The following is a 15,375-nucleotide window of genomic DNA, read 5'->3' as shown; positions in this document are numbered from 1 at the left end:
CAACATATTAGATTTAATGAAGGAGCACTGGAAAATCTCATGCATATTGCAGCACCAGCATTGTGGATGCGATCTTACAAAGTGGTAAATTAGCCTGCACTACAGATTTAACACTCTGCAATGCAAAAGGCAAAAATCCCATATGCATGTACCTTTTATCTGAATTGGCCTCATGTAGTATGTACCTGTAGCGAAATGCGTGACTGCCTTCGGATTCTCGCCAGAGCTTACAGCAGTTGGCTGCATTTAGACTACTTACATAATGGAAGTGTTGGGTAGTTATCACCATGAGGATGAGAGTCGCACTTTGCATGTTTAGTTATAGCTTGTAACTATAATTATAACCCTAGTTACATCCCAATACTAAAGGCAAAGGATTTGGGTATCAGATCAATATATATGATAAATAATATAGCAATGGACATGAAATACGTTTGTCATGGGAAGTGCACACTGCGCTGTATAGTGCAGGCTAAGGTGTGGCTTTTAGGCTTGTCCCTTGAACCACAAAATATGTATCATCCAGTTTGACAGCAAGTCACCCAGCCTGTGATCACACCCTTTCGCACTGCTGGCCACAATAAACATGTAGGAGCCTCACGTTTCCCCAGAACTTGTTACCTTTCAGCATTCTTGTGTACATGATAGGTGGGAACTGTGGAGTGGACTGAATTTTGCTTAGAGCCTTATTACTCTCATTGCATATTATGAATTATATTGCTCCTCTCTCTAAGAACATCTTACACTATAGGGTGCCACAATGCTAATAGTTTCTTCAGTTTCCTCTAGTGTGTTCTCAGATACACCCAATGGCAATACCAAGTTAGAGGGGTTTTTCAGGCTCAAAAGAAACTTCTGCAACACGCACACTGTCACAATCCCTCTCTCTTCTCATTGCGAGTAGGCAGCCGTGTGTCCGGTTTGTGATTTGCTTACTTAAAGGCACGCAACGACTAGATTCTCACCTGCTTCTCTCAATAGAATACTGAGAGAAGCGGATGAAACTTTAAGCCCAGGAACCCTTCCCAAAAACCTCAGATGACAGTATATAATATATAGAGCACAAGTAGATTGAAGATCATTACAGTAAAATGGCAAGCAATGAATCTCTCTTGATGGACTGGTATTGCATAAAGCTACAATTTTTTTTATACCAAAGATATGAAATTCTATTGCCAAACCCCAGGAACTTATTTTCAGTATTTAGGTTAATTCTTCAGTTGAGTGACAAAAATAATACGAGCTCTACAATCTGATAATAAAGCACTGGTCTTTTTTGTTAGAAGAATCCCCAGATATGACACATGGATTACATATAGTGAGTAGACGTATCTTCATATTATTATGGATGCAAGTGACACGTACTCAGCTGTTGCTTCCAGGTTTTTATATCATGTGAACAAATCAGCAATGATTCATGAAGTGCAGACTGTAATAAAATGTCAAGAAAAACTCACTGACGGAGGGAAACTTTCTAGTTGTGATGTTTAGTTTTTAGCTGAAGTTTGTCTTCATCAGTGTTCTAGGATGGATTGTTTCACCTTGTGGGGACAGACAAGGTGGTGTAGACCAAGCAATTCTCCAGGGGAAATTCCGCTGAAAAAAACGCACCAACATTTTTTCAGTGTTTTTGATGGCAAAATAGAACGGGGTTCTTGTTTATCACAGAACTTTATGTCCATGCATAAATAGAGACAGAAGGACAGTGAAAAAAACCGCTGAAAAAATGCAGCAAAAAAAGAGCATAACCTGAACTTTTGACGCAGCTGATTTCCTGCCAGGGATTAGATTTTGCTGCAGATTTGTGATGCTGAAAAACCCAACATATGTGTGAACATAGCCTTATGGTCAAATAAGTAAAGCAGGCCAACTCTCCCCTAACATCTGCTGTTAGATCAAAGATTGGGTTGCTAGTCTTTAACATTCCCAAATCTTTTGTTCCCTTCCCTGATGATGAGAGAGACCAAAGGATTCTACCTATAGTACCCGGGACCCATGTGCTCTTGGCCCATCTGACAATGCATGTTTAAATGAGAGATAGCTGAATGATCATTTGGCCAACTGTTGACAGCCTACAGTGGATAGCATGTTTAGAGGGTGACTAAACATTTGACCTACTTTTTAAAATTTTAGGCCCTTTAACTACCTGCAGAACAGTGGGGGTCCGGGTCCTGAGACCCTCAACAATCGCTTGTAATAACTCTGAGAAATGCACAGCTCAGGAGGCAGAAGCACAGTTCAAGAAGCAGACAGCTCCTTTGTGAGCGAGTGCACAGATCAGAGTATGGATTCAATGAAAAGGCATAGGCTGTGCACTCCTGAGCTGTGCATTTCTCAAGATTTTTTCAGTGATTACTGTGTGTGTCAGAACCTAGACCCCTACTGATCTGCATTTAATTAAAGGGCCTAAAAATATAAGAAATACATGAAAAATGTAGAATCTCTAAGCTGTACATGTTCAAATTCATATTTGGGCACTTGACTGTGCTACAACCATGGCCAAAAACTGCAGGGTATGTCTTTCTGTAGCATTTAGCTCCATTTCCACCTACATGTGAATTTACAGCACCGGAAAAGAAAGTGCTTTTAAAAAATTGAAGGAGCAAGACATTCCTTTTGTCATTATTAGATGTATAATTAAAGTTGGGCTACCCCTATAAAGATTAGATAATCGATGGATGGACAATCTAATGTGTATGAAAAACTTAAAAGGGAAAATGTACATTCAAGTAACTTTATAGAATAGGCTGTCATTTATGTTTGCACGAGAAATAACACAATTTGCAGCCTTTATAAATCTTGTAACCTGCATTTCTCATCAGTTTTCCCCTCTGCAGGTTCTATCTCTAATCTATAATTGACTGTAAGCTGGTGGGTGGAGACCAGCTGAATTAAGTCTTACATGCACAATACAAACACATAAATGAATTCCTGCTTTCTCTGTGCAGGAATTAAAAAGCATTACTGAGCCATGTAGCTGTGAATCCAGAACTGGGATAAGCTAGCTAGAATCTGCAAAATCTCATTCTCACACCTCTTCCCTTCCACCTCTCCATAAACTTCAATAAGCAGTGTAACTTGACACCTCCGGAAACTGATAGTCCCTCTTGTCTTGAGTAATATAGATTTGAGTTTCTTTTATCAGGCTGAATGATGAATTCAGAAGGCAAGGGACAGAAGAATAAGTGGCTCATAAATGGAGAAAGAAGCATATTTCTCTGATAAGACATATTACAAAGTGCAATATGCAAAGTTTTTTTAAACATTTCTAATTTAATTCTGAGCGTTATGAAAAGAGCCAAGAACCACCCTCCATAAGTTAGAGTCCCAAAGCTCGAACCTGCACCGCTCATTGTATAGCATGTGGTAATGACACAAATGTGTAAAATCGCAATACCCCTCTAAGTCAATGTTATTTATTATTTTAATACTTTATCACTTGGCACTACACTTTTTAAGTTTCATATTTAAAGGTGAAAACAAGTTATTACCTGTCCACAGAATAGGTGATAACTAATGGATAGGTAGGATTGCGACCGCTAGGACCCGCAATGATCCACAGAGTGGAGAATTTTTATCCTCATTACAAAATGAACCAACAAGTTGGATGCTTGACCGCTGCTCCATTCATTCTCCTTAGGGCTGCTGGGAAAAAGTCGAGAGTAGCGCTCAGCAGCCCCATGGAGTATGAATAGTGATGTTTGAGTATGTGCAATGCTTCTTCATTCTAAAGTGGATAAAAGAGTGCAGGTTCCAGTGGTTGGATCCCCACCGATCAGTAAGTTATCACTGATAGGCTGTGTGCCCACGTAGCATTTTTCAAGCGTATATGCTGCGGAATTTCCGCAGCGTAAACGCTTGAAAAACGCATGTATATCCGCACCCCATGTTCCCCAATGGGATTCCGCAAGTTCTATGCACATGCTGCGGATTTTTCCGCAGCGTTTATGCCGCGTTCAAAAATCCGCAGCATGTCATTTAATTTTGCGTTTCCGCAAGCGGAATTGCCTTTGTCCAATGCATAAAAAACGCAAGGCAATTCCGCATGTGGAAAACGCGCGATAAACGCGCGAAAAATGCGCGATAAACGCGTGCGGAATTCCGCATGCGTTTTTCCGGGAGAGGACTTGCATTTATGCAGCAGAAATTTTCTGCTTCATAAATGCAACGTGGGCACATAGCCATAGGATAGGATAACTTGTTTACACTGGACAACCCCTTTAAATGTCACTTTTCTTTTCTCTAGGGCGACTGCCAATGAACTGGCTTTGTTGATCTCTCGCATGCAGAAAAATGCAGACCAAGTAGAAAGAAATATTTTGGAGACTCACCAGAAGCTGAAGCAGGTATGAACATGACTTTTTTGGAGAAATGTATCAGAAAAGCACCTTGGCTGTAACTAAAATTGTTAAGAAACCATAGAAAATGTTATTAAATAACATAATTAGTATCAATACTGTTAACACATACCATAAAAAACATGCTACAATAAAAATAACAACTTTGAAATTCAAAAAAGCAACCTGATGGATCCTTAATAAATCTTACATTATAATTGTTTTATTAAAATTTAATATTTTTGTATCTCATGCCATAGTTCACTAACTAACCTGAGGCCCCACTCACACTACTGGGGTCATTCACTATAATGGTGTCATATTCTAAATTCACAAGATTATATTTATTTATTTTTTACTTTTTAGGATGCCAGTAATTACACTCTGAAGAAGTCATTTGTACATCAGCAAGAGAATGCAAAGAACCTAAAGGACTCTGAACTCCTGCTTAAAGATCTTTTCCTTGATGTGGACAAAGCAAAGAAACATGGCCACCCACAAGCCGAGGAGATAGATAAGGAGTAAGTAAGAAAAAAGGAGCCTATACACAAAAGATCAGACTTAATGGAAATAGCCGATTTAGACTATAAGGATCACCTTCTGGCTGGATGGATGGATGAAATGAACGATCATTCGTCTTGACTGGCGAATGCTCATAATCATTCAAAACTCCAGTCCAGACTGTTAGATTTTTTATCCGATGATGTTATTGATCTGCACAGGTGACCAATAAACGAACGCTCTGTAATCCAGATCATCTGCTGTAATTTTGCTTAATTGCCTTTCCCCTAATCATTGGCCGCCAGTTATTCTCTTATGACATTGGACATATATGGCTCCATTGAACAGCACCATTACATAACGTAATCTGAAGTTATATGGGACCATGAACGAACGATCGTTGAACAGACAATGGTTTTCTCATTTGCCGATTTTCATCTAATGTGTATGGCCATCAAACCATATTAAAACCTTAATTGTTGAGTTCCAGTTAGAAAATGAAAGTGAATAATACTGGAAAATAGGCAGGATGGTAAAGTTCTAACATTTATAAGACAACTTCAGATACCATAGTTATCTTTTCTTCTTACAACTTGTCTCCAGCATCCGCCAGCTCCATGAGCGACTTACTGGTGAGTGTGCAGAATACAGAGACGTGTACGAGAAATATAATATCACGCCACCTGAGCCAAAAGTCAACTGGCCACAGATCCTAGCCACCAAAAAGGTATAGTTAGAAATCCTATTTATACATTTTTCTTTGTCCAGTCATTAACTTTATAATTGCTGTACAGGAAGTAGAGTGGGATTTCAAACATATAAACAATAAAATATAAGAAGTGCAATAAACATGATCTTACTTAGTGACAGAAGCACAGACAGCCCTGTCCTCAAGGGCCTACAATCTAGGAGAGAAAGGAGAAATAGAGATGAGAGGGAAAGCTGCTTATACAGTTGTGTAAAATTATTATTATATACAGTATATATATAATTTTTTTTTAAATCTGAGTTTGCTTTTAAAGGTTTAGATGATGGAAAGCAAGCTGATATGTTCGGAAGTTTCAGAGTATAAGAAATACATCTTAGAGACACTGGTCCACATTTATCAGAAATGGTATAATCAACACCAAATCTTTAGTGTATTCACGTGAACTCTACCAGTCCACATTTAGCAACTGTTGTACCATTGTGATACATTTGCATAACATTTCCCATTGTTAGATAAGAACCTGAGCGGATGTGACAAACGTCACAAGTTAATGCTAATTTTTTTGCCCTGCAAATTGTGACTTTTTTTCTGCATTGTAATTGATACGCTTCCCAATGTTGCAAAAGAGTGGGAGACCAATGTGTCAAATGCCACATGTTACTGTACAATTTTTCACAAATTGTAACTTTTCATGGATATTAAAAAAAAGTCATAACATAAGTGCATTTGTTACACACCTTTTTTAAAAAAGCTATAACTGGTCTAGAATATATGACTTTTTTCTCAGATTATGTTGAAATACAATTATATATATATATATATATATATATATATATATATATATATATATATACAGTTATATGAAAAAGTTTGGGCACCCCTATTATTCTTAAGCTTATTGTTTTATAAAAATTGTTGTTTATCAACAGCTATTTCAGTTTGATATATGTAATAACTGTTGGACACAGTAATGTTTCTGCCTTGAAATGAGGTTTATTGTACTAACAGAAAATGTGTAATCTGCATTCAAACAAAATTTGACAGGTGCATAAGTATGGGCACCCTTATCATTTTCTTGTTTTAAATACTCCTACCTACTTTTTACTGACTTACTAAAGCACTTCTTTTGGTTTTGTAACCTCATTGAGCTTTGAACTTCATAGCCAGGTGTATGCAATCATGAGAAAAGCTACTTAAAGTGGCCACTTGCAAGTTGTTCTCCTGTTTGAATCTCCTCTGAAGAGTGGCATCATGGGCTCCTCAAAACAACTGTCAAATGATCTGAAAACAAAGATTATTCAACATAGTTGTTCAGGGGAAGGATACAAAATGCTGTCTCAGAGATTTAACCTGTCAGTTTCCACTGTGAGGAACATAGTAAGGAAATGGAAGAACACAGGGACAGTTCTTGTTAAGGCCAGAAGTGGCAGGCCAAGAAAAACATCAGAAAGGCATAGAAGAAGAATGGTGAGATCAGTCAAGGACAATCCTCAGACCACCTCCAGAGAGCTGCAGCATCAACTTGCTGCAGATGGTGTCATTGTGCATCGGTCAACTATACAACGCACTTTGCACAAGGAGAAGCTGTATGGGAGAGTGATGCAAAAGAAGCCATTTCTGCAAGCACGCCACAAACAGAGTCGGCTGAGGTATGCAAAAGCACATTTGGAGAAGCCAATTTCCTTTTGGAAGAAGGTCCTGTGGACTGATGAAACCAAGATTGAGTTGTTTGGTCATACAAAAAGGCGTTATGCATGGCGGCAAAAAAACACAGCATTCGAAGAAAAACACTTGCTACCCACAGTAAAATTTGGTGGAGGTTCCATCATGCTTTGGGACTGTGTGGCCAATGCCGGCACCGGGAATCTTGTTAAAGTTGAGGGACGCATGGATTCCACTCAGTATCAGCAGATTCTTGACAATAATGTTCAAGAATCAGTGACAAAGTTGAAGTTACGCAGGGGATGGATCTTTCAGCAAGACAATGATCCAAAACACCGCTCCAAATCTACTCAGGCATTCATGCAGAGGAACAATTACAATGTTCTGGAATGGCCATCCCAGTCCCCAGACCTGAATATCATTGAACATCTGTGGGATCATTTGAAGAGGGCTGTCCATGCTCGGCGACCATCAAACTTAACTGAACTGGAATTGTTTTGTAAAGAGGAATGGTCAAAAATACCTTCATCCAGGATCCAGGAAATCATTAAAAGCTACATGAAGCGACTAGAGGCTGTTATTCTTGCAAAAGGAGGATCTACTAAATATTAATGTCACTTTTCTGGTGAGGTGCCCATACTTATGCACCTGTCAAATTTTGTTTGAATGCTGATTGCACATTTTCTGTTAGTACAATAAACCTCATTTCAAGGCAGAAACATTACTGTGTCCAACAGTTATTACATATATCAAACTGAAATAGCTGTTGCAAAAACACCAATTTTTATAAAACATTAAGCTTAAGATTAATAGGGGTGGCCAAACCTTTTCATATAACTGTATATATATATATATATATATATATATATATATATATATATATATATATATATATATATACATACAGGGGTGGATTAAGAGTAGCAAGGGCCCCGGGCAGTTTAGAAGGCGCGCCCCCCCCACACACACACACACACACCTGATTTATCACGTGACATGTCACATGATCCCCTGTGATAGATCATGTGATAGTTCACGTGAAATTAATTTGGCACAATATTAATATATTATAATATTTTTTTTTAGGCTGTGTGCCCACTATGCGTTTTTTAAGCGTTTCCGCAGCGGCAATTCCGCTGTAGAAATGCTTAAAAAACGCTTGGTAGAAGGTCTGCCATGTTCCCCAATGATAATCCGCATGTGCTGTGCACATGCTGCGGAAATTTCCGCTGCGGATTATCATTGCGGAAAAATCCGCAGCATTACCAATTATTTTGCGGAAGCGCGGCGTTTTCGCCGCCATTGACTTGCATTAGAACGCATGGAATCCGCATCCCTGCATTTGTAGATGCGGATTCCATGCGTTTCAATGTGCGGATGGCACCCGGGTCTGGAGGACAGGAGACTCTCCTCCGGACCCGGGTACCATAGAACCTGTAAAAAAAGAATAAAATAAAAAATAAATATTATACTTACCTTCTGATGGCCCCCGGTGTCTTTATCCGATGCGTCCTGGCTTGCCGGCAGCTCGCGATGGTCTGAAAAGGACCTGCCGTGACGTCATTTAGTCATGTGACGGGTCACGCGACCGCTGACGTCGATAGGCCATCAGAAGGTAATTATATATTTTTTATTTTTTACCATTCTTTTACGGTCACACTATATAAATCCATGCTGGTTGCATGGATTTATATAGTGCAACCAAGTTGTCAAGCACTTTCCAAGTGATGCTAAAATCGCTTGGAAAGCGCTTGTCAACCCGCATGCGGAAATGCAAGTGAAGAACACTTCACATCCGCATGTCCCTGGCAGGAAAACGCATGTACAATCCGCATGTAAAATCCGCATGTACAATCCGCATGTAAAATCCGCATGCGTTTTTTCTGCCAGGGAGATGCAGAAACGCTCAAAAAAAAATCCGGAACATTTCTGTATCGTGGGCACATAGCCTTACATTAATTGTATGACTCAATATTGAGCACACGTAGCCATCTCTACACAGCGGGAGGCCGCACGTAGCCACCTATACACAGTGGGAGGCTGCACGTAGCCATCTCTACACAGCGGGAGGCCGCACGTAGCCATCTATACACAACGGGAGGCCGCACGGCGCCATCTATACACAGCGGGAGGCCGCACGGTGCCCCCCCGGAGACAGCAGGAGGCCGCACGGCGCCATCTATACTCAGCAGGAGGCCGCACATAGCCATCTATACACAGCAGGAGGCCGCACGGCGCCATCTATACACAGCGGGAGGCCGCACGGCGCCCCCCCCAGAGACCGCAGGAGGCTGCACGGCGCCATCTATACTCAGCAGGAGGCCGCACGTAGCCATCTATACACAGCAGGAGGCCGCACGGCGCCATCTATACACAGCGGGAGGCCGCACGGCGCCCCCCCCAGAGACAGCAGGAGGCCGTACGGCGCCATCTATACTCAGCAGGAGGCCGCACATAGCCATCTATACACAGCAGGAGGCCGCACGGCGCCATCTATACTCAGCAGGAGGCCGCACGGTGCCATCTATACACACCAGGGGGCCGCACGGCGCCATCTATACACAGCAGGGGGCCATACGGCGCCATCTATACACAGCAGGGGGCCGCACGACGCCATCTATACACAGCAGGGGGCCGCACGGCGCCATCTATACACAGCGGGAGGCCGCACGGCGCCATCTATACATACTGGGAGGCCGCACAGCACCCCCCCAGAGACAGCAGGAGGCCGCACGGCTCCAACTATACTCAGCAGGAGGCCGCACGCAATCACGCACACACACAAACATATACAGACATATACATACACGCATAAACACATTTGAAACACAAAACTACATATAAACAGACATCACACGATGATATCTGCCTGCACACACACACATATATACACATACACACATACACACTCACCATCCCCCGGCTCCATTCCTCCTGCCTGCTCTGACTTCTCCGTTGCAGCAGTGCAGGCCGGGCGCGCACTGCGTGACGTCACAGCTAGGAGACACGGCCGTGCACAGGGCCGTGTCTCCTAGCAGTGACGCGGCCGGGCCCCGCACAGGGAAGTTAACTGCTGCAGTGCTGGCCCGGCCGGAGAAGAAGCAGCGGCGGCCCCTGCTGGGGGAGCGGTCCGGGGCCCCCCCTCCCGCCACTGCTACCGGTATGTGCCGCGGCGGCCCGCACATATAATGAGGGCAATCCGGCATTAGACACCCCGCCCGGAGCCGCGGGCCCTCTGCAGGCTCGGGGCCCCGGGCGGTAGCCCGGATTGCCCTCATTATAATCCGCCTATGTATACATATAAGTGGAGAATCAGCACCAGCCATTGGATAGTGATTACTATCACCTGTATGGTGAGACAATACCAACGCTTTAAGGTTTAACAGGTGGTGCAAGAAATAAGCAAGTAAGTCCATATACAGTTAGGTCACATGTTAAGGAGCTGAAACTCCTAAACCCTTCATCCAATTTTAATGTGGATACCCTCAAATGAAAGCTGAAAGTCTGAACTTCAACTGCATCTGAATTGTTTTGTTTAAAATTCATTGTGGTAATGTCTAGAACCAAAATTAGAAAAATGTTGTCTGTGTCAAAATATATATGGACCTAACTGTATGAGCTGCAGAAAAAAGAATGAACAGCACTCTACATAACTTGTTAGTAAAAAATATGTCCTTTACTCCATGTGGCGGGACAGTCGTCAGACAAGTAGGGGGAGCGGGGAAGAAGAACAGATAGCAGCCGTTTCGCGCTTGCACTAGCGCTTCTGGACTCGCAGAAGTGCTAGTGCAAGCACGAAACGGCTGTTGTCCATCCTTCTTCCCCGCTCCCCCTGCTTGTCTGACGACTGTCCCGCCACATTAAATACAGGACAATTTTTACTAACAAGGTATGGGGAGTGCTGTTCATTCTTTTTTCTTCAGCTCATATATGCAATTATATAAATGTTGTACTTCACAGCAAAAAGTTAACCACCTCTTTTCTCATCATTTTTAAGTTTTGGCATATATACTAAAAAATTGTGTAATAAATGGCACAACATATTGATAAATTTGGCATTTATAACAATGAAATGTCACAATTTGTGCAAACAACAACAGACAAAAGAGCATAGAAAGCCTTGTAATGATCGGAGATTACTTGTTGGGAGGTATCAGGAGATTCGCTCAGAGGCGTATGGCTGGGACACTGTCAATGTTAATATTTTGAACTGAATTCTATAAGCAATGGGTAGCCAGTGTGTGGTAGAGACAAGCGGTGTAGACGGAATAGGGGAGAAGGTCATGGATTGAGCAGGCAGCAATGTTAGGGATAGACTGGAGGCCACAAAATAAGATATGGCAATAATCTGCAGCACATAAGTGGCAGCACATAAGTAGGATATAATGAGGGCATGTAAGAAAATTTACATTGATTTGAGAATGAGAACAGAGTAGATTTAAGAAATATGAGCTGGCAAGAGGACAGCATCAAATCGGCACTAATCCAAAGGCAGCTGACTTGTGAGTCTGGGGAAAGTATGGACACCATTACTGTGCATTGATTCCTGTTTGTGTGAAGTACCAGATATGGTGCAGTATGGAGAAGGTGTGTAAATTACACATAACCATACTCTATTACCGCATTTTATATTTATTTGATGCTATTTCCAGACAGCGATTGATAATGCTACATATGGACCCAGCCTGGCAGATGTGGAACGTCAAATTGCTGAACACAACCTTCTGCAGAGAGAGATTGATGAGTATGGGACAGACATCCGCGACCTCCCTCAGGTAGTTATTCCTCATTATTGCATACTACAGAATATTAATTCAGCGTGAAGCTCATGGCAACAGAATTTCTTTTATCAAGTTGATTCAGGTTTAGGCCTTGGCGTGTCATTAGTCCTGGAGGTTGGATCCCCATCGATAGGACGTTGATAGCTTATTTGATATGTCATCAATACTATTGGTGGAAAAAAAAATATTTTTACCGGAATATCATAGTAATTCAACTGGTAGCGTGGGTTTGCCTTTCAGCCTATACGGAGGAAACTATCAGCAAATCCTATGGTGCTCTTTGATCATTCTATTGAACAGAAGGAACATAGATGAAAGAAAAACAAAAATAGACTGACCCACTCTACATACCCACTGCATGTCCAGAACACTTGGCATCAAAGGGTCTTCTAGGGCCTCTTAGAGTTTTCTAACCTACTTCGCATGAGTGACTCTGAGCCTTAGAACTAATAATGCAGGAATTGGCTTCATCAGAGTTCTGAGATTGTGAGGGAAAACGTGAAAATCTAAGCCTCACACTAAAACTGCTATTACAGTATATTTATATGTATCAGAGGAGCTGGTCATTTGTATATATTAAAATACACAGAGGTCCAACATTTTGCTTTTTAGCTTTGAACTGATGTGGATTTTATTCTTTGATCTTTCAGGATCACACTGCTATTAAGAACCAGTATCGTAGCCTGCAGGTAAGGTATCACTCTACTAACGCAGTTCACTGCATCTCAAATACTTTTAACTTCTGTGAGGCTGATCTGTTATTTTCATCTACAAAAGCGAAATCTTAAAGGGGTTTTTCAAGACTTACCGTAAGTATTGACCATTTGTTAGGATAGTTCATTGTCCTGTGCTGATTAATTATCAAACATACAGTGGCTTGCGAAAGTATTCACCCTCCTTGGCTTTTTACCTATTTTGTTACATTACAACCTGTGTTTAAATATTTTTGTAATCCAATTTGTGTGTGATACATCAGCACTAAATAGTCTAAGTTGGTGAAGTGAGAAAAATATAGGCATAAATTAAATTTATGGGATCAAATAATTAAAAATTGTCATGTGCACATGTATTCACCCCTTTTGCGATGAAGCCCCTAAAAATTTCTAGTGCAAGCAATAACATTCATGAGTCACTAGCTTAGTGAAGGAAAGTCCACCTGTGCGCAATCTAAGTGTCACATGGTCTGTCAGTATATACTCACCTTTTCTGAAAAGCCACAGAGGCTGCAACACCATTAAGCAGGAGGCTCCACTATCCAAACACCATGAAGACCAAGGAGATCTCCAAACAAGTCAGGGACAAAGTTGTTGAGAAATACAAGTCAGGGTTAGGTTATAAAACAATATCCCAATCTTGAGAGATGGCCGCCCACCAAAACTATCAGCCCTGGGAAGGAGGGCAATAATCAGAGAGGCAGCACAGAGACCAAAGGTAACCCTAAAGAAGATGCAGAGTTCCCAAGCAGAGACTAGAGTATCTGTCCATACGACCACAATAAGCCTTACACTCCATAGAGCAAAAACTGTCCAATTTTGACCTGAGATTTGAGATTTTTACGTTGTAAAATAATTTGTAGCATTATTTCTGACTACAGGAAGATTCAGCATGGCGGGGCAGGCACCTGGGCAGCTTGTACAACCACCTGCATGGATGCACAAAAGAGCTGCTCTACCTGAGTGATGAACAAAACAAGATCCTTAAACAGGACTGGAGTGATCAAATCTCAGATCTGCCTAGCACTCGCAGGCAATATGAGGTAAGCACCTATCAATCTAAATGTTTAAACCCCTATCAGGTATGTGGACTGTACTGTCTGCATGTAGGATAGCTCATACAATGGTTAATGGAGACTTCGACCCAGATTTATCATTTGCGATTTATTGAAGTCCTCTTTTCTTTTTTGCTTTATGGTATTCACCAACATTTTTTTTGCTCCAAATTCTTCAAAGTCATTCATTAATATGGTACAAAATAAAAAAAAATGCTCATTTTTATTTTTCTCTGTGTTTTTGCGACTTTTTAGTGCAAAAAGTCGCAAATCCTTTAAAAGTTGCATGTTTGTCTAAAAATGCATCATCAAAAACTCCGGCAGAAACTTTTCTCCAGGCAGAGACAAAAGTCAGATGCGACAAAAAATTGCAACATTATGTAAAAATCGCATTTCATGATTCGTAAAAAGTGGTTCAACTCTTAAAGAGAGTAAGGCAGAAATACTAAAGCCACTAAATAAGAGCAAATTTATCCACCATACACATGAGACTAATGTTAGCCGCACCTGCCGATATGGACACTCTAATGTGTATGGCGACTGATCATCAGGGGAGATGTCGACTGGGTATGTCTGATTTCGGACTGCCAGTGTCATTGTTCTCTCCGAGATAAACCCCCCATCAGAGATGTCTGTCGATGGCTTTCTTATAGAGAACACATGGAAATCCCATGGGAGAGACGGCCAAACCATCAGCCGAATATCGTTCGTCCGACAGCAGTCTAATGTCTATGGGGGCCTTTACTCCAAAAAACTAGAGAAACAACAATGATGAATCGGGTCCTTTGACTGTTACCCAATTTGTGTCTGCTTTAACATAACAGGAAACTAAAGATGGTTGACCACAATAAAGAAGCACTCTAGAGATTAATTTCTCCATCTGATGATATCATAGTGCAGTGCGATGTTTCACAAGAACCCATAGACTTATATGGGTGCGTACAATCCGAATTTCGCATGCTGCGTTTTTTTTTTCAGTCCGATCTTCATCCGATCAGAGATGAAAAAAAACCGCATATGAGCACACACTCCGATTTTTTTATCGGATTGCATTCATCGGATTTAATCGCAAGTGTGAGCGAGCCCTTAGTCTTGTGTTCAGATAATACCGCACCCGCTATGAAGCTGGAGGTACTGCTGTTCCTTCCCTCCATGATTTTCTCAGCTGTGTTAGCTCCAATCGAGCAAGCACAGAAAAGAAAAACATTTTGGGAACTGCCGAGCGACGCATGGTGCAGAAGAAGCAAAAAGAAAATCCTAAAAATTAAGTTCTCACAGTAAAAAAATTTTGGAAGCTCTCTTTTTTTCCCCAGTAAGATTATAAGTGAAGTGTCATTCTTATCATTGCAGCGTTTTAAGACAGAGGATTTGCTGCCCCAGGAGGAGACGGTGAACGGCCTGCTGGATGATGGCGACAGAATGGTAGAGCTCAAACATCCCGCTGCCAGCTGCATCCAGGTATGCCACCAAACAATCACTGCCAGAAATTTTACTGCTCAGAACAATAACATTACAAGTCATAAGAAAAAATGTTTGTTTTTTTTGCATATGCTTTTTTTTCTAGATATTTATGTATACTTTATGGAAAATTTGCCACTGTCTGCTATATAATTGCCT

General features: G+C 41.4%; 1 protein-coding gene across 2 annotated transcripts in view; it reads left to right on the top strand.

Annotated features, from left to right (window-relative positions):
- Positions 1-15,375, top strand: part of EVPL (envoplakin) — a 52,923-nt gene that overhangs the window by 9,193 nt on the left and 28,355 nt on the right. For both annotated transcript variants that reach the window (XM_073683921.1, XM_073683920.1), the window contains 7 exons: positions 4,247-4,346; positions 4,704-4,858; positions 5,442-5,565; positions 11,862-11,984; positions 12,641-12,679; positions 13,585-13,746; positions 15,109-15,216. In XM_073683921.1, the coding sequence (XP_073540022.1) occupies positions 4,247-4,346; positions 4,704-4,858; positions 5,442-5,565; positions 11,862-11,984; positions 12,641-12,679; positions 13,585-13,746; positions 15,109-15,216 (811 nt within the window). The remainder of the gene's footprint in view (positions 1-4,246; positions 4,347-4,703; positions 4,859-5,441; positions 5,566-11,861; positions 11,985-12,640; positions 12,680-13,584; positions 13,747-15,108; positions 15,217-15,375) is intronic.

This window comes from Phyllobates terribilis, unplaced genomic scaffold (assembly GCF_046119375.1).
Source record: "Phyllobates terribilis strain yellow unplaced genomic scaffold, ASM4611937v1 Scaffold_5__5_contigs__length_657084704, whole genome shotgun sequence".
Lineage (NCBI taxonomy): Eukaryota > Metazoa > Chordata > Amphibia > Anura > Dendrobatidae > Phyllobates > Phyllobates terribilis.
The sequence above is the reverse complement of the archived record's forward strand: the minus strand, read 5'-3'. Positions and strand labels throughout refer to the sequence as shown.